Consider the following 20,210-nt stretch of genomic DNA (forward strand, 5'->3'; position numbering starts at 1 on the left):
AGGCAAGGAAACATGGCGCAGACTGAAAGTGAAAAGAGGGGACTGGGAAGGAGAACAATGGTGGAAAGAAGGGGAAGGGACTAGACAAAGATCATGTATGAATGACCCATGGACATGGACAACAGAGTGGGAATTGATTGTCTGAGAGCGGGGCAGGGTGGAATGGGTGGGGGAGGGAAAAAGGGGAAAAACTGAGACAACTGTAATAGAATAAACATAATTTTAAAATAAAATTAATTAAAAATTTTTAAAAAAACAAAGAAGGTTCCAGACACTGTTCGGTTCAAGAAGGAAAAGGGCACTACAATTCTGTACCAACCCTCAACACAAAACCTGACCACACTGGGTCCTTTTATTCTTCCCTTGAAGTCCTGGGGGAGCAGGGGAGAAAATGTGGAAAGTAAATAGCAAAGGGAGTGATGTGCACCAAGGCAGTGTAGGTCTGCTGAAAAGTTTGAGAGTAGAATTAAATATCAAGAGTATCTCCTACTTCAAATACTGGGGATACAGCGATCCTTTACTCTAAGCTGTCCCCACAAAAGTATAATCAGAAAGTACTCATTCCTACTTAATTAAATACTATTACTCTACTTCTACTACTACTACTACTCCTCCTCCTCCTCCTATTCCTACTACTACTACTACTGATGATGATGGTACTGGCTAACATTTCCTGAGTTATTATCATGAGCCAGGCACTGTTCCCTGCCTTCCACACATATAATTCTCACAATAACACTATGTGGGAAGTATTATTATTATTTCCTTTTCACAGATGAAGAAATTGGGACGAACAATGATTCAGGTAAATATTGTTTCCTTTGTAACAATGGGAGAAGAGAACAATGGAGAAGAGGAACAAAGTTTCAAACCCAAGATCTGGCTTAGCTATGAAACTTTCAGTGAGTATTTCAAAATCAAAATACAGAAACCATTTCTTTGTTTTCCATAATGCATTAATCAATTCACATGTTACTGGTAATCATGAAACAATCTGGAAAAGTTGAAACTTAGCTCCTGTACTTACCATGCCTGTCTTAGCATCCCACATGAGATCTCTGAAGGCCAGCTGTGAAGAAGTGAGCTCTGGCTGTAAAAAGTAACTCGCTTGAAATTGATTCCCTGCAAAAATAATTTTTCCTTTACTTTCTTACCAAAAAAGGGGGGGGGGGGGCATAAAACTCAAAACCAAAAATCCATGATATTATGCTATAAACTTAGGAAATAGACATCCAAAAAGCTGGCTGCTTCCTGGGAACAGACCTCCTAAGGCAGAGGAACCAACAGAGGAAATGCGAAGACAGAAGCACATAGGAGCTGATCTCCAAGCAGCTTTCAGACAGACCCAAAAGACTCTAAGGTCAATCACATGGCGTTCCATTCAAGTCCTGGCTGGTGTGGCTCAGTGGATAGAGTACTGGCCTGTGAACCAAAGGGTCACTGGTTCAATTCCCAGTCAAGGCCTATGTCTGGGCTGTGGACCAGGTTGCCAGTAGGGGATGTGTGAAAAGCAACCACACACTGAAGTTTCTGTCTTACCCTCTCCTCTCCCATCTCTAAAAATAAATAAATAAAATTTAAAAAAGATGATCCATTCAAATATTTTTGTAAAATGCAGAAAAATCTGTAAATACTTTCTAGAAAATTAGAAAAATATATAAGTATTAATTTCACTTAACAGAAAAATATTTTATACTGTTCTCCCATACTTTAGTCATGAAGAATACTTATTATAAAGTCATATATTCATTTGCAAAATCATCTTTGACTTCCTACTCTGTGCCAGGTATTACCCTAGGACACAGAAATACAAATGTGAACAGAGAAGTATGGGCCTGGCCTCATTCATTTATAACTGAGTGGGGGAAATTATTTAAAAATAAGTAGACAAGAGAATAAATAATTATAAGCTGACTTAGACCCATAAAGGGTGCCCAGGTGGATGGGAATAGAGGGAGCCTACATTACTCAAGGAAGGTTTCTATGGAAAGAAAGGAAGAGAAGGAGCAGGCCTTCGGGGAGCTGAGAAGAGCTTCCTAGCAGAGGAACTTCAAAGCAGCCCTTCCACACATAACTCCACAATTCAGGGAGTCAGAGCAGCCTCCCCCATCATCATTCTTCTTTAAAACAGGTTTATGGACAAACATTGTCTAGTACAGGGAAATCCATGAAGGAGTAAGAAAACAGAAAAAAAATAAATGGAGGTAAATCTCTGGAAAAGAGAAACGGAAGCTTCACGTAGACAGACAGGTCTAACGAGGCTGGTTCTCAGAGGTAGGAGGTATTAGGCATGTCAGTACTACTGATGAGGGAAGAAAGGACAGGGGTGGGGGACAGGCTGAAGATACAAGAAAGGGCTGGCAATTAAGAGTCAAGTTTTTGAAAAAAGGAAAAGGGCTGGAGCCCAGAGCACTGGAAGACAGGCTGGACTCTGATAGGATCAGGGGTCCTTCCTCCACTCTAACAGGAAAGACAAGGAAAAGATAAGCACCAATGAGATGGGAGGTTCAACATCTTTTTAAACAACTTGTTTTATCTAAAACAAAGAAATCAGATGTAAAGCTTGACTGTTTAACTAAAGGTCTGGAGTAGTTGCAGACACCTGTTACCTTCCTCCAGAAGCTGGAAGAGCGTGGAAGGCCTGAACCCCGCAGGAATGGCTCCCATCGTGGTCAACACATCAACAGTGTTTATCTGCTGAACACGCTAAAAACAAATTCATTTGCTGTTTTCATTCGTTTCCCTCACCTATTGTCTTTATCATTATAACAATTGCAACCCAAAAAAGGAAAACACAAATGTACAGATATTAGTGGACTAACACAGCAATTTAACCCTAAATTCCTGAGTAGAAGCCATCACTGAATCGGCCTCTCCCAAGGACGTAAGACCTAAGCTGTGCCCAGTAGGCAGAGCTGTGCTCCTGCACATCCCTCATCAAATGTCCTTCCTCCTGTCCCTCCTGTATCAGATGAGTTAATACCATAAATTGATATGCACTGATGATTTAATTGATTTTTTATACATATGTATGTGTCTGCATGTATATATATGCACACATATACACAAGGTCTACCCAGAAAAAGTCCAGCCATTGTTAATATAACAAGAATGGTTTTCACAACACCAATGTAACCTGGCAGCCAAGGAGAGTGGACTGGAGTGTGCATGCATGAACAATGACAACTTCAACTCTACTAGTTAGTGGGGGCAGTAGATGCCATTCAGCAAACATGTGTACTGTATGGCCATTGCATTCAAAATGACTGAGCAAGTAGAGTAACAAATCTGCATCAAATTTTGCATTGTTTGAACATTCTTCTGCTAAAACTATTCAGATGATTCAGAAGGCCACAGCTATGAGCATCTGGTGATTGGTGGCTTCATCATGACAATGCACCTGCTCACACATCACATCTTACAGTATTTTGGTGAAACATCAAATCACCCAGGTCACTCAGCCCCAGTACAGCCCAGATTTGTCACCCTCCAACTGCTGGCTTTTTCCAAAACTAAAATCACCATTGAAAGGGAAGAGATATCAGACATCGATGAGATTCAGGAAAATACAATGGAGCAGGTAATGGCGACTGGGAGAACTGTGTGAGGTCCCAATGTACCTACTTTGAAGGGACTAAGGCATCACTGTCCTATGTACAATGTTTCATATTACATGGCTGGGTACCTTATGAACAGACTCCATATATATATATATATATATATATATATATATATATATATACACACACACACACACATGCACACACACACACTCACATACATACTCATGAGCCCCAGGATAAAAAGAAAAATAGTTACCAAACTGCTAATGGTGGTTACTTACATGGGGAGTAAATTTCATTTTGTTACGTAATTTTTTTAAAAGGTGAAAAATTTATGATCTGAAGAGAAACCAGACTATCATTTTGTTATTTATTTTTTTACATGTTAGGATTATGAATAATTTCTTACTTTTTTGAGATTTCTGGAATTGTTCATATTAACTAAAATTTTACAGCAGTCTTTACCCAAATGATAGAAAATTCAGGTAAAGTCAGTGAGAGATATTACCAAGCCCTCAAATCTACTCTTCTTAGAGAAAAAACCTGATGGGAAATGCTACTTAGAGCACAGACTTACTAAACCAGAAATGTATGTTTTATGCTCTGTACATTCTATGCTCTGTACTCTGTTTAAGATCAATGTTATCTTCCAAAGTCTCTATCTGGCTTTGAATCTGAACTCTAGCAGAACTCGTAGGTAACAAAGCGAGACATCATTGACAAGGCAGGAGATACCAACCTCTGAGACAGCTTTTTGAACAGTACTCCAATGAGAATCAGTTCTGGGAGGGAGACAAAAAAGGAAGGTGAGTGCACAGACAGGTTACACCTATTCACGCAGGGAACTTAATTAATCAAAGAACAAAGTACGTAACCGTCAGTAAGTTCTGAAAACCTAACAGTATCCAGATGAAACCAAGACAGAATAATCACAAAAGTAAAGTAGCAATGATCTTTAAGCAAATAGTTATATGAAAAGCACTCTTCACAAACTGCAAGTTGTCTCCATTGCAAAAAATTCAATTATTTACAATGGTAAAAATAAACCAAGTTCCCTAAACCTTTTATTTATTTGACTTTGATATTCCCTCAGGCTTTTGTACCTTTGTTTAATTTCCATTTCCTCTGCAGTCTCATCCCCCAAAGCCACATCTCCTTCACTGCCTTCTTCACTTGATTCTGGGCCTTCTTTAATACAGGGCTGAAAAATGATTGAAATATAAGGTGCTTTTCCACGCAATGCAAAAATAAAACAATAAAAAGGCTTTCAGAGAGACTAAGTGTGGATGGAAATTTATATGATGGGCATATCAAAAATCAGTGGGAGTCCTGACCAGTGTGGTTCAGTTGGTTGGAGTGTCATCTAACAAACCAAAAGGTTGGTTGATTCCTGGTCTGCACACATGCCTGGGTTGCAGGTTTAGTCCCCAGGTGGGGCATGTAAAAGAGGCAACTGATTAATGTTTCTCTCTCACACTGATGTCTCTCCCTCACCTCCCTCCCTTCCTCACTCTCGAAAATTAAAAATAAATAAACTCTTTTTTTAAAAATCAGTGGGGAAAAGATTTTAACATGCGGTTGATCACTGTTTGAATACAATACAAAGATAGAGAGCAAGTTTAATCAAAATTAATTCCAGGTGGAACTTACTCAAATTAAAAAAAAAAAAAAAAAAAGCAAAGGTAGAAATAAAAGAACTCTAAAAGCATTAGAAGAAAATAGTCCTGAGAAGTTAGGAACTGTCCTGCCTGGTTTCAGGAACTGTAGCCTCGCCGACAGGTGAAAGGGCCCCAAGGCTGGAGCTGAGCAAGGAAGCCTTGGGAAAATAGGCCACCGAGGAGACAAAACCTGTTCTCCTGCTTTACATCACCCTGCTTGGCCCTGGAGGATGGCTGGTTAGTCAATGACGTGTAAGACCCCTTAATGGCAGGGGCAACCTAAGACAGACACAGTGGCGCGGGGGCCATCGGGGAGGACTTGGGGGACACAGAGAAGAAGCAAAAGACCCTCACCCCTTGGCTTTGTCATGGCCAGAGTCCTCATTCTATCTGAGAGAAGTCTCCTCATCTCTTGGCTGTTCTGTCAGCCACCTGACCAGTCAGTTAAACAATCTAAAGGCAGGTACAACCCTGAACTGGATCAGGCAGTTCCCAGGGACAATTAGGCCTGCAAAAGGAATGCATTAAATCCTATGAAAAGTACTTTGCTAAGAAAGCCCTAGAGTTAATGAGTACTGATGTTGGGGACCACTTTGTAAGGCATTGGGAACTGTAGCCCTGCAAAAGAATACGTTGTACCCACTGAAGCTTGCTCTGCAAAGCTTCCTCTGCTTTGCACTGCCTTGATAAGGAAAAACCATGTGTTTTATTTCACAGCAAGGAGGTAATTTCTGAGCCCCGAAAACTGTGCCTTAATGAGCTTCTGGCACCAACTTGTCTGACGGATCTTGATTTAAGACAAACCTCTGTATTTCTTCAATTTATTATCAATAGCCTTTTGATGTAGATGGATAGGCTTTGTATGCATGCTGCATATCCCTGCACATATCGTTCTCAATAAAAACCACTTCTAGGGAAGGGCCTGGGGCATTCCACTAGAGAGAATCACCAATACCTTCTCCTAACAGGCAAATTGTGCCTGGTACAGTTTATTTCCCCATCTGTGGCGATCCAGAGTGGCTCTGCGGGACAGAGCCTCCCCCTCATTGAGATGGAGAAGTCCTTTCCAAATTACGATACTCAACCGGAAATCAGGCATGAAAACACTGACAGCTACATAAAAAGTTAACACAACTGAAAGTCAACAAAGACAGTATCTGTCACAAACTCCCAAGGGTTAATATCCTTAATATTAAAATATTACAAGAACTCCTATAAATCAGTAAGTTTTTAAAATCCCTTATAAAAATGGTCAAAATAACTGAAAAGGCAATTTACAAAAAAGGAAAAGAAAGGTCATATAATATGCAAAACAATTCTCAACTCCATTAGCAGAACAATGAATACAAATAAAAACAATAATGAGCCTTTTTTGCCTATCACATTGGCAAATGATTGGTGATAGCCATCACTGGCAATATGGGGTGGATGCACATTCTCTCAGATGCTGAGGATAGGAGTAAAAATAGGTCTAACTTTTCTGAAAGACAAAATGGCAAATCAAATCAAAATATAAAGGTGTAAACCCTCCGAACTAGTACAGGGCATCTGGAAATTTATTCAAGAGGAAAATGAGAGAAGTCTACAAAGATGCCTGGAAAGACTGATCTTTACAAAGGTTGAGGATTGTCTATCACTGAATCGCCACCTCTTCTTTTCTAACAGAATACGTAATTTTAGCAAAGAGCTGGTGAAAACATTAGTTTCCAATCCCTCCCTGTATAGTTGTTTAAAAGAACTAAATTATTTTTATAAATTATACTTTATTGATTATGCTATTATAATTGCCCCCAATTTTTCCCACTTTGCCCCCCTCCACCTAGCACCCCCCGGTTCCTCAGGCAATTCCCACACCATTGTTCATGTCCATAGGTCATTCATGTAAGTTCTTTGGCTTCTCCATTTTCTATACCATACTTTACATCCCCATGGCTATTCTGTAACTACCAATCTGTGTTTCTTAATCCCTTTACCTTTTCATCTGTTCCCCCAATCCCTGGCTCACAACCCAGGCATGTGGGAATCCCCTGACTGGGAAGCAAACTGGCAACCCCTCAGTTCACAGTCCAGCACTCAATCAACTGACCTATACCAGCCAGGGCGCGCTTGCTGCTTTTAAGATGCTCTCTTTATCTTTAACCTTTGGCATTTGGATTACAATGTGTTTTGTTTTTTTTTCCACTTTTCATAGCTTTTACTGATTGTTTTTCTTTTGTATCTTTTTTTATCATTCAAAAACATTTGTTTCTATTTTCCCACCACCTCTTTCCCCTGCCCCACCCACCCACACTTCCCACCCTCAATTCTTCCCCACTTTGGCTTTGTCCATGGGTCCTTTATACATGTTCCTTGATTTGACCCTTCTCTTCTTTTCCCCATTACCCTACTCCCTCCTTCCCTCTCGTTATTGTCAGTTTGTTTTTTCTCTCAATGTTGCTGGTTATATTTTTCTTGCTTGTTTTTTTTGTTGATTAGGTTCCACTTATAGATGAGATCATACGGTATTTGTCTTTCACTGCCTGACTTATTTCGCTTAGCATGATGCTCTCCAGTTCCATCCATGCTGTTGCGAAGGGTAGGAGCCCTTTCTTTCTTTCTGCTACGTAGTATTCCATTGTGTGAATGTACCAGTTTTTTGACCCACTCATTTATTGACTGGCACTTAGGTTGCTTCCAGCACTTGGTCATTGTAAATTGTGCTGCTATGAATATCAGGGTGCACAGTTCTTTTGAATTGGTGTTTTGGGATCCTTAGGGTATAACCCCAGCAGTCAAATCGCTAGGTCAAAAGACAGTCCCATTTTTAGCTCTTTGAGGAAATTCCAAACTGTTTCCCACAGTGGCTGCACCAGTCTGCATTCCCACCAACAGTGCACTAGGGTTCCCTTTTCTCCACAGCCTCACCAGCACTTGTTGTTTGCTGATTGTTTATGATGGCCATTCTGTCCAGTATGAAGTGGTATCTCACTGTGGTTTTTATTTGCATCTCTCTGAAGGCTAGTGATGGCTGAGCATCCTTTCATATGTCTCTGGGCCCTGTTTATGTCCTTGGAGAAGTGTCTGTCCATATCCTTTGCCCATTTTTTAATTGGATGGTTCGTCTTCTTGGAATGGAGTTATATGAGTTATTTATATATTTTGGAGATCAAACCCTTGTCCGAGGTATCATTGGCAAATATATTTTCCCATACGGTTGGTTCCCTTTTCATTTTGCTGATGTTTTCTTTAGCCGAGCAGAGGCTTCTTATTTTGATGAAGCCTGTTTTGTTTATTCTTTCCTTTATGTCCCTTGCTCTAGGGGACATATCAGTGAAACTAATGCAGTGTGGGATATCTGAGAGTTTCCTGCCTATGTTCTCCTCTAGGACTTTTATGGTGTCGCAACTTGTATATAAGTTTTTTATCCATCTTGAGCTTATTTTTGTGTGGTGTAAGTTGGTGGTCGAATTTCAATTTTTTGCATGTAGCTGTCCAGCTTTCCCAACACCATTTGTTGAAGAGATTATTTTTACTCCATTTTATGCTTCTGCCCCCTTTGCCAACTATTAATTGACTGCAGAGATGTGGGTTTATTTCAGGGCTCTCTATTCTGTTCCATTGATCTATGTGTCTGTTTTATGCCAGTACCAGACTGTTTTGGACCACAAGGGCTTGAAACTAGAAACCAACCTCAAGGAAAAAATTCAGAAACATTCAAACTCCTGGAGACTGAACAGCATGCTATTAAATAATGAATGGGCCAATAATGAAATCAAAGAATAAATCAAAAAGCTTCTGAAAACAAATGAAAATGAACACACAACAGTCCAAAACCTATGGGACACAGTGAAGGCAGTCCTGAGAGGGAAGTTCATAGCAATACAGCCCTACCTAAAAAAGACAGAAACATTTCAAATAAATGACCTAACCCTACATCTCTAAGAACTGGAGAAACAACAATGAAGAAAGCCCAGAGTAGAAGGAAGGAAATAATCAAGATCAAAGCAGAACTGAATGACATAGAGACTAAAAGAACAATACAAAAGCTCAATAAATCCAGGAGCTGGTTTTTTGAAAAGATAAAACAAAATCGACAAGCCTTAAGTAAACTCATCAAGAAAAAAAAAAGGGAGAGGACCCAAATAAATAGTTTGAGAAGTGAAAGAGGAATAATAACAACTGATACCACAGAAATACAAAGGATTGTTAAGAAATTACTATGAACAATTATATGCCAAGAAATTTGAAAACCAGAGGGAAATGGACAAATTTCTAGAAAAATAAAACCTTCCAACACTGAACGAATAAGAAGCAGAAAGCCTGAACAGACCGATAACAGCTGGTGAAATGGAAACAGTAATCAAAAAAATCCCAGCACACAAAAGCCCTGGACCAGATAGTTTCACAAGAGAATTTCACAAAACATTTAAGGAAAAGCTAACCCCTGTCCTTCTCAGACTACTCCAAAAAATCCAAGAAGCAGGAAGACTTCCAAACTCTTTATGAGGCCAACATCATCCTAATCCCAAAACCAGAGAAAGACACAACAAAGAAAAAAACCACAGGCCGATATCACTGATGAACAAACACGTTAAAATCCTAAAAAAGAAATTGGCAAACCACATCCATTATGATGCATCTTGATGTGGGCCTCTTCACATCCATCTCGTTTGGGACTCTGTGCTTCCTGAACTTGTCTTTTTCCTTCACCAAATTAGGGAAATTTTCTTTCATTATTTTTTAAAATAGATTTCCAATTTCTTGTTCTTTCTCTTCTTCTGGGACCCCAATGATGCAAATGTTGGGCCTCTTGAAGTTGTTCCAGAGTCTCCTTATAGTATCTGGTTGTTTTTTGTTTGTTTGTTTGTTTGTTTATTCTTTTTCTTCTTCCTGCTCTGGCTGGTTGTTTTTTGGTTCCTTATGTTCCAAGTCATTGATCTGATTCTCGGCTTCATCCACTCTACTGTTGACTCCCTGTAAATTGTTCTTTATTTCAATTACTATTTCCTTCATTTGTGACTGGATCTTTTTTATGCTGTTGAGGTCCTCACTAAGTTCCCTGAGCATCCTTACAACCAGTGTTTTGAACTCTACATCTGATAGATTACTTATCTCCATTTTGTTCAATCCTTTTTCTGGAGTTTTGTTCTGTTCTTTCACTTGGGCTATCTTTCTTTGTCTCTTGATTTTGTCAGCCTCCCGGTGTTTGTTTCTATCTATTAGGTAGAGCTGCTATGACTCCCTGTCTTGGTAGTGTGATCTAATGTAGTAGGTGTCCTGGGAGGTTAAGTGGCACAGCCTCCCCTATCACCCAAGCTGGGTACCCGAGGTGCACCTCTGTGTGGTCTGAGTACATGCTCCTGTTATAGTTGAGCCTTGATTACTGTTGGCAGGTCAATGGGAGTGATTTACCCAGGCCAATGAATTGCATGCAAGAACTGGCTATGACCACTGACCAACCTCCACCCTCTGTGGAGGTTCAGCTGTGCATGGGCCCACTCCACAGAGCATGGCTTACTTCAGTAGGTACTCCCTTGTGTTCTGTCTTGGGCCACTTGGCATAAACTAGAAAGTAATCAGTAGCTGGCTGCCTCTTGTGCTGGGCTTGGAGGTACCTTAAGCAAGGCCTGGCTGTGAACCATGGCTAGCTGCTGCTAGTGCAGGGCCTGGGGCCACCCCGCAAAGTACGGGGGCTTGCTTGTTTGAGAAGATTTATGAAGATCAAAAGCATGTGCCAAGACAAGTCATCTGTATGGAAAAGCCACTGTTAACCACTTGGGTGGGCAGGTAAGTTGGATGAGGCAGAGTCTCAGGAAATCACTAAGGTGGTGCAAACAGTGTGAACTGGGTTGATGGAGTCTGATATGGTGCCCACCACACTCTGGCTCTGTAGGGGGAGGTATAAGGCAGCAACAATGGCCTCGCCAGCAGTTGTATCTTGGAGAAAGCTGTCCCCCTGTTCTCGCCCTGATACCAGACACTTCAGCTCCTCCCTGTATGCCACTGGTACCTTTCAAGCTGCTGCTCAGGTGCTGGAGCTCAGCAGAAGTATGAGTAAGTCTGTGAGGAATTGCCTGGGAATCCAGCAGTTTCTTCTACTGACTCAATCTCCGCTAGTTTTTACAGCCAGAAGCCACAGGGACTTTTCTTCCAGGTACTGGAACCCTGGGTTAAGTGGCCTGGTATGAGGTTGGGACCCCTGGCTCCCCAGATATCCCTCCCAATTTTTATCTGCCACATGTGGGTGTGGGACCAGCCCAGTCCACATCTCCATGTCTGCACCCCTCCTATCAATCTGGATGGATGTGGTTTCTTCAATTCCATGGTTGTGGGACCTCCATTCACCTCAATTTCTGCCAGGTCTAAGTGATGGCTATTCTATAGTTTAGTTGTAATTTTGATGTGTTTGTGTGAGGAGGCGAGCCATGTTTACACAGGCCACCTTGAAACTCTGGCTCTTATATCGTTCTTTATTAATTTCCATTTTCAGATATTTCACACTCTGGCAGTAGCATCTTTCAAAGCACTCCCACCTCTAACTCCACCTTTGCCTCCACCCCAGGCACTCCAGACCAAAAAGAACTAAATTCTGATCACGATATAATTGGAAGTTTTTTGTGTAATTCCAGGAAACAGTCTAAAACAAGATAGCAGCTCAGGCCTTTTGACTTCTTTTTCCCCTTTCCATCTCTTTTGCTGCTTGGAATCATTTAAAGATCTTGCAGCCAACTACAGTTACCCCTGGAAGTGTTATCTCCTACCTAACCACAAAGTGATACATTAGATTGGGCCTCAGCACCTTTTGACTGCTACTTCCACCCTTCTGCCTTGTGCTTGTACCTTATTTAAGCCACTATTTGGGGATCTCTTGTAATTCAGAGTGGAAGCTAATCATAGCTTCTTTGCCACATAATTGACAGACACATAACTGATAGCTATTATAAGATGGAAATAACCTAAATGTCCATCTATATGAAACTGGAATACTGTACTACAATTGAAACAGATGATCTAGACCTGGACTATGCAATACAGCAGCCACTTGCCACCTGTGGCTGCTGACACTTGAAATGTGGCTCCTCCAAATTGAGGTATGTCATTTATGTGTAAAACACACACTGAAATTTGAAAATGTAGCATAAAAAGGGAAGTATTTTTCACATTGATTATATGTTGAAATGATAATATTTTTGATATATTGAGTAATATAAAATATATTATTAAAAATAATGTTACCCATTTCTTTACTTTTGTTAAGTGTGTGGTATAATGAAAAATATACATTTGGTCTTTATTCCCAGTTCTTGGCAACAATTCTTAAAATTCTTAGAATTTCCTGAGTGACAGGAGTGTCTTTTTCCTTCATAACAAGCCCTTTCAACCACACTTGAGTTTATGCTAATTAGTTGGTGGGATGCTGGTTGCCTTAAGAACTCTGAGATTAAAGATTTAGAACTTTCTTTTTGTTTGAGGCTGGGGGGAGAGGTTCAAGTTCCTTGTAAGGCTGCTTTATTATTTTTTATTTATTATTATATCTTTTTCATTACCATCTAGTCCCTTCATGCCCCCCACCTCACGCAACCACCACTCTGCTGTCCATGTCCATGGTTCCTTTTTCCTTTTGGTTCAATCCCTCCACTCTCAACCCCCACTCCCATAGCTGTCATCCTGCTCTCTATCCGTGAGCCTGTCTCTATTTTGCTTGTCAGTTCAGTTTATTCATTAGATTCCATACACGGGTGAAATCATATGGTGTTTGTCTTTCTCTGACTGGCTTATTTCATTTAGCATGTTCCCCAGGTCCACCCAATACTGTGCAAAGGATAACATTTTTTCTTTTTTATGGCCATATAGTATTCCACTGTGTAAATGTCCCATTGTGTAAACTAGTTGTTTTATCCACTCATCTACTGATGGACACTTGGGCTACTTCCATATCTTGGTGATTTTAAGTAAAACTGCAATGAACATAGGGGTGCCTATGTTCTTTCGAATTAGTGTTCTGGGTTCCTTTGCATATTCCCAGAAGGGGGATCTCTAGGTCAAAAGGCAGATCCATTTTTAATTTTTTGAAGTATCTCCATACTGCTTTCCACAGTAGCTGCACCAATCTGCATTCTCACCAACAATGCACAAGGGTTCCCTTTCCTCCACATCTTCTCCAGCACTTGTTGTTTGTTGGTTTATTGATAATAGCCATTCTGACAGGTGTAAGATATCTCACTATGGTTTTAATTTGCATTTCTCTGACAATTAGTGACGTTGAACATCTTTTCATGTATCCACTGGCCATCTGTATGTCCTCTTTGGAGTGTTTATTCAGGTCCTTTGCCCATTTTTTAATTGGGTTAAGAGTTGGAATTTTCATCACACCCTCCCCCCACCTTCAGGGAGTGGAAAGAAGCTGGAATTAAACTGTCACCAATGGTCAAGAATTTAATCTCATGTCTATGTACTAAAACCTCCATAAAAACTACAAAAACAACAGTGTTTAAGGAGTTTCCAGGCTGGTAACCGCTTTGAAGTGTTGGGAAGGTGGCCCCAGAGCATGTGTGAAGGCCCAGGTCCCAGTCCCTCCATCTCCCAATACCTCTCCCTGTGCACCTCTTCCATGTGGCTCTTCCTTAGTCAGGTCCTTCATAATAACATGATAAACACAGGTACTGTGTTTTACTGGGCTCTGTCAGTTCCTATGACAAATTATCGAACCTGAGGAGGGGTGTGGGAACTCCTGAATCTATGGCTGGTCACTTTCAAATACAGGTGGCCCCTGGGACTCGTGACTAGCATCTGAAATAGGGCAGTTTGTAGGACTGAACTCTTAACTTGTGAGGTCTGCACTAACTCTAGGAGTTAATGCTACAATTGAATTGAACTGTTGGACACCTAGTTGGTTTCAGACAACTGGTGTGGAAACCACCACACATTTGTTATCAGAAATAAAATCCACATAGTTGGAATTAAAAGTGGTGTCGGAAATAAAAAGACATCTCAGTGTGGTTACTAGAATTTTAAATTACATTTGTTATTTGTATTAAATTTCTATTGATCAGCACTGATCCAGACAGATTATCTATGTATATTGGCACAGAAAATGACCATGCTATATCATAAAATACAAAAAACAATAGGTTACAAACATCAATGTATAGTATGTTCCTATCCTAGTACAGGATCACATATTTGTAGAAGTTAACATAAAATTAACTGTAGTTTTGTTTTACAACAAATAATGAACACTTGCTAATTTTTATGATCGGTACTAATCCACAAAGCATCTCCATTGTGGAATAACATTCTACGGCTTACCTGTATAACAGCAATCACTGGTCCCAGGACAATTAACATACAGTATTTTCCCCATGCCCTACCCCTCAAAATTTAAAGCAAATTCTGTACCTCAAGTCATTCACTAGTTAATTAATCCAAGAATACAGCTTAATTTTTATGAAAAATGAACAGATGTTGAAAGAGGAGATGGAAAAAATAAACAGCAAACACTAACCTCCAGATATGTCCTGGGAACGAGACCTTTGTTTCCTTTGGCATTCTTACCCATCCACCAACCATCAGGGTTTCTTTCAATTATACGGAGAATTTCCCCTTTCTTAAAGCAAAACAAAGTAAAAAAAATTTTAAATTCAATTTTACCCCTAAAACAAAAATTATCAACAGTAAAACTATTTTTTTAAACATATGGACAAAAATCATATGACATCAATAGATGCAAAAAAAGCATTTGACAAAATCCAACACCTATTTATGATAAAAACTCTCAGAAAGATGGGAATAAAGAGAAAGTACCTCAACATAATAAAGGCCATATATGACAAACCCAGGATTAACATCACTCAATGGGGAAAAACTAAAAGCATTTCCATTAAGATCAGAAACAAGGCAGGGATTCCACTTTTACTATTCTTATTCAACGTAGTACTGGAAGTCCTAGCCACAGCAATCAGAAAAGAAAAAGAAATTAAAGGCATCCAAATTAGAAAGGAAGAAGGAAAACTGTGATTATTTGCAGATGACATGATACTATATACATAAAACCCAAAAGACTCCACGAAAAAACTACTAGAACTGATAAATGAATTCAGTAAAGTAGCAGGGTACAAAATAAATATTCAGAAATCAGTTGCATTTTTATACACCAATAATAAACTATCAGAAAAAGAAACTAAGGAAACAATCCCATTTATAACTGCATCAAAAAATACCTAAGGAAAAATTTAACCAGGGAGGTAAAAGGCCTGTACTCAGAAAATTATAAGACACTTAAGAAAGAAAATGAAGAGCCCTGGCCAGGTAGCTCAGTTGGTTAGAGCATTGTCCCAATATGCCAAAGTTGAGGGTTTAATTACCAGTCAGGGCACATACAAGAATCAACAAATGAAAGCATAAGTAAGTGGAACAACAAATCAGTGTTTCTCTCTTTCTCTCTCTCTCTCTCCCCCCCCACCCTCCCCCTTCCTCTCTCTCTAACATCAATAATTTTTTTTTAATTTAAGAAATTGAAGATACAAATAAATGGAAGCATATACTGTCCTCATGGATAGGGAGAATTAACATCATTAAAATATCCATACTACCCAAAGTAATCGATAGATTCGATGGAATCCCCACCAAAATACCAATGGTGTTTTTCACAATACTGGAACAAATAATCCCAAAATTAATATGGAAGCACAAAAGACCCCAAAATACCACATCAATCTTAAGGAAGAAAAACAAAGTTAGACATATCTGATATAAGATGTACTATACAGCTATAGTAATCAAAATTCAATAAAGCGGTGCTGGGAAAACTGGACAGAGACATGCCAAAAAAAAAAAAAAAGTACCACCTTCTAACACTAAACACAAGGATGACCTCAAAATGGATTAAAGACTTAAATGTAAGACTTGAAACCAGAACCTCCTAGAAGAAAACATAGGCAGTAAAATCTCTGACATTGCTCGAAGCAATATTTTTTCTGCTATATCTCCTTGAGCAAGGAAAACAAAAGAAAAGATAAACATATGAGCCTACATAAAACTAAGTGTTTTCAGAGCAAAGGAAACCATCAACAAAAGGAAAAGACAACCTTTTGAATAGTGGACAATAACTGCCAATGATACATCTGATAAGGGTTAATATCCAAAATTTATAAAGAACTCACACAACTTAACACCAATAAAACAATCACAATAAAAAAATGGGTAGAGGACCTGCATAGACATTTCTCCAAAGACAATATACAGATGGCCAATGGACATGGCTCAATGTCACTAATCATCAGAGAAATGCAAATTAACATTACAATGAGCTATCACTTCACACCTGTCAGAATGGCTATCACCAATAAATCTACAAATAACAAGTGTTTGTGAAGATGTGGAGAAAAGGGAACCCTTGTGCACTGTTGGTGGGAATGCAGACTGGTGCAGCTACTATGAAAAACAGTATGGAGGGTCCTCAAAAGATTAAAAATTTAATTGCCTTATGACCCAGTGATTCCACTTCTGGGAATATGTACAAAAAAATCCCAAAACACTAATTGAAAAGAATATATGCACCTTTATGTTCATTGCATTAGCCAAGATTGGAAGCAACCCAAGTGCACATCAATAGATGAATGAATATAAAAACTGTGATACATGTATACAAGGAATAATCCTTAGCCATAAAACAGAACAAAATCTTACTATTTGCAATAGTATGGATGGGCCTAAAGGGTATTATGCTAAGTTAAATAAGCCAGTCAGAGAAAGGCAAATACCATATGATTTCACATATAGGCAGAATCTAAAGAACAAAATAAATAAAACAAAATTGAAACAGATTCATATATACAGAGAATAGACTGATGGTATCCAGAGGAGAGGGGGTTTGGGGAACTCAGTGAAAAAGGCAAAGGGATAAAGAAGTACAAAGTGATAGTTACAAAACAGTCATGGGACCCTGGCCACTTTGTAAAGTATATGATGATCTAAGTACTATGCTATATATCTAAAATATTACAAGATAATATTGAATATAAACTGTAATTGAAGAATAATATTTAAAAAATAAAGTCTTAAAAGGAAATAAATAAATAAGTAGACAAGTATTACTCTTTTACCATTTTACTACCATGTAACTTTGGTAACATTTCATATGACTCTTCTTATTAACCCATTATTATTTCTTAATTTAAACAGGTTGAGACTTCCAGCCAAGATGGAAGCATAAGTACATACATTTTGCCTCCTCACACAACCAAAAGAAGGACAACAAATGTAAAAACAAAAAATAAACAGAACTGCCAGAAAACCAAATTGTATGGAATCTGACAACCAAGGAGTTAAAGAAGAAACATTCATCCACATCAGTAGGAAGGGTGGAGATGGGCAGCCAAGACAGAAAGGATACATGCAGCAAGCCAGCAGCTGGAGGACAGGGCAGGAGAGGCGGTGGCTGGTGGTCTCCCATTTGCATGCGGGTAAACTGGGAGGAACATCTGGGGAGCAAGACAGACCACGTAACCCAAGGTTCCAGTGCGGGAAAAGAAAGTCTCAGAACCTCTGCTATAAAAACCTGTGAGAGTGGTGGCGGCAGGAGAAACTCTCAGGCTCATAGGAGAGTTCATTGGAGGGGTCCTAGAACGTCCACAAACCCACCCACCTGGGAATCAGCACTGGAAGGGTCCAATTTGCTTGTGGGTAGCAGAAGAAGTGAGTGAAAGCGGAGCAAGAGCCAAGCAAGCAGCATAGTTCCCTCTCTGACCCTTCCCCCACATATGGCACTATCACCCAGCAAAGTGGGTTGCCCTGCCCTGGCAAATACCTAAGGCTCCGCCCCTTACAATATAACAGCTGTGCTGAGACAAAGAAACATGGCCCAAATGGAAGAAACTCCAGAAAAAGAACTAAGCGACAAAGACACAGCCAACCTTACAGATGCACAATTCAAAACATTGGTAATCAGGATGCTCACTGGATTGGTTGAGTATGGTCGCAAAACAGAGGAAGAAGTGAAGGCAATACAAAGAGAAATAAAGAAAAATACACAGGGAACCAACAGCAAAGGGAAGGAAACCGAGACTCGAATCAACAATTGGGAGCAGAATGAAGAAACAAACGTTCAACCAGAACAGAATGAAGAAACAAGAATTCAGAAAAATGAGGACAGGCTTAGGAACCTCTGGGACAACTTTAAATGTTCCAACATCCAAATCATAGGGGTGCCAGAAGTAGAAGAGGAAGAGCAAGAAATTGAAAACGTATTGGAAAAAAATCAAAATGAAGAGGAACTTCCCCAATGTAGCCAAGGAAATAGACTTCCAGGAAGTCCAGGAAGCTCAGAAAGTCCCAAAAAAGCTGGACCCAAGGAAGCACACACCAAGGCACAGCATAATTAAGTTACCCAGGATGAAAGATAACAAGAGAATCTTAGAAGCAGCAAGAGAAAAGGACACAGTTACCTACAAAGGAGTTCCTATAAAACTATCAGCTGATTTCTCTAAAGAAACCTTACAGGCAAGAAAGGGCTGGAAAGAAGTATTCAAAAACATGAAAGGCAAGGACCTGCATCCAAGATTACTCTATCCAGCAAAGCTATCATTTAGAATGGAAGAGCAGATAAAGTACTTCCCAGATAAGGGAAAGCTAATGGAGGTCATCACCACCAAGCCCTTATTATATGAAATGCTAAAGGAACTTATCTGAGAAAAAGAAGATGAATGCTATGAACACTAAAATGACAACAAACTCACATCTATCAACAACTGAACCTAAAAAACAAAAACAAACTAAACAACTAGAACAGGAACAGAATCACAGAAATGGAGATCACAGGGAGAATTATCAGTGGGGAGGGGGAGGAGGGAGAATGGGAGAAAAGGCACAGGGAATAAGAAGCATAAATGGTAGGTACAAAATAGACAGGGGGAGGTTAAGAATAGCATAGGAAATGGAGAAGCCAAAGAACTTATATGTATAACCCATGGACATGAACTAATAGGGGTAATGCTGGTGGGAGGTCGGTACAGGATGGAGGGAAATAAAAGGAAGAAAAAAATGGGAAAACTGTAATAGCATAATCAATAAAATACACTATAAAAAGACAGGTTGAGTGTTCAAAAACCTTTTATCAGGAATATGTAACACAGGTTTACAGGTAGTTTCCTCATTCTGTTAGGTATGCAAATTGACCCTAAAGTTAAGTTCAGGTCTTGTTTCTACTTGCCTTAAATGTAAGATCCCCAGCCTGCTGAGCAGTAAAATCTCCAACAGCAATGTACTCATTTTCCTGTTTCTCTTCCTCTTCATCTTCATCTTCCATTTCTTCTTCCCCATTACTTTCTTCACTTTCTTCATCATCATCTTCTTTTTCATGTTCTTCAGCAAAATCATCATCTTCCTCTCTTTCATTAAGTGCCTCAATTCTGCAAAAAAATAATTCTATGACAAGGGTCACTTGAAATAACACTTAAAAACAGATCAAGTATAACTTCTATATATAGAAGAACTGGCCCATATTTGTAACTGGCAAATAAAGGAAATAAAGGGAAAGCACAGCTAATGGTTCCTATCATCTAGCTAAGAATATGAGACTTGAGGGACTGAGTAGCGAAGGGATCATATCTGAGGAAGTGACAGGGCAGAGCATATGCTGGACTAGAGGCCAAGAGACTTGTACTCTAATCCTGGATTCATCCACTCAGCAAATGCTACTTGAGCTTTATAACACAGTTCTTGGCACACAGGCTCTGAGTTTAAATTCTGGCTCTACCCCGCGTCTTTGAGTAATAACTACGATTTACAGGCTTTTTTTAAGCTCTCCATTTCTCATTGGTAAAGTGGAGATAAAGAATAGCAGCTCCCTCATGAGGATTAGATGAGTTACTGACTCACAGAGTGTTTTTGGAACAGTGTCTGCCCATTGCAAGCTTTTAATAAAAGTCAGTTCTGATGATGATGGTCCATGTCAGATACCATGGCACATAGGAAAACCGGTCACAATTCTCTGTTCTCAAGGAGTTTACAA

General features: G+C 39.6%; 1 protein-coding gene across 1 annotated transcript in view; it reads right to left on the reverse strand.

Moving 5' to 3' along the window:
- NPHP1 (nephrocystin 1) overlaps positions 1–20,210 on the reverse strand; it is a 72,476-nt gene that overhangs the window by 36,220 nt on the left and 16,046 nt on the right. Inside the window, exons 6-11 of the mRNA XM_054585865.1 lie at positions 19,410–19,608; positions 14,706–14,807; positions 4,667–4,764; positions 4,303–4,345; positions 2,610–2,706; positions 1,028–1,122 (exon numbers count right to left, since the gene is read on the reverse strand). Coding sequence (XP_054441840.1) covers positions 1,028–1,122; positions 2,610–2,706; positions 4,303–4,345; positions 4,667–4,764; positions 14,706–14,807; positions 19,410–19,608 — 634 coding nt within the window. The remainder of the gene's footprint in view (positions 1–1,027; positions 1,123–2,609; positions 2,707–4,302; positions 4,346–4,666; positions 4,765–14,705; positions 14,808–19,409; positions 19,609–20,210) is intronic.

The sequence above is a fragment of the Pteronotus mesoamericanus genome, unplaced genomic scaffold (genome assembly GCF_021234165.1).
Source record: "Pteronotus mesoamericanus isolate MK-2021 breed Mesoamerican mustached bat unplaced genomic scaffold, CSHL_Meso_final contig_121, whole genome shotgun sequence".
Classification (NCBI taxonomy): Eukaryota; Metazoa; Chordata; class Mammalia; order Chiroptera; family Mormoopidae; genus Pteronotus; species Pteronotus mesoamericanus.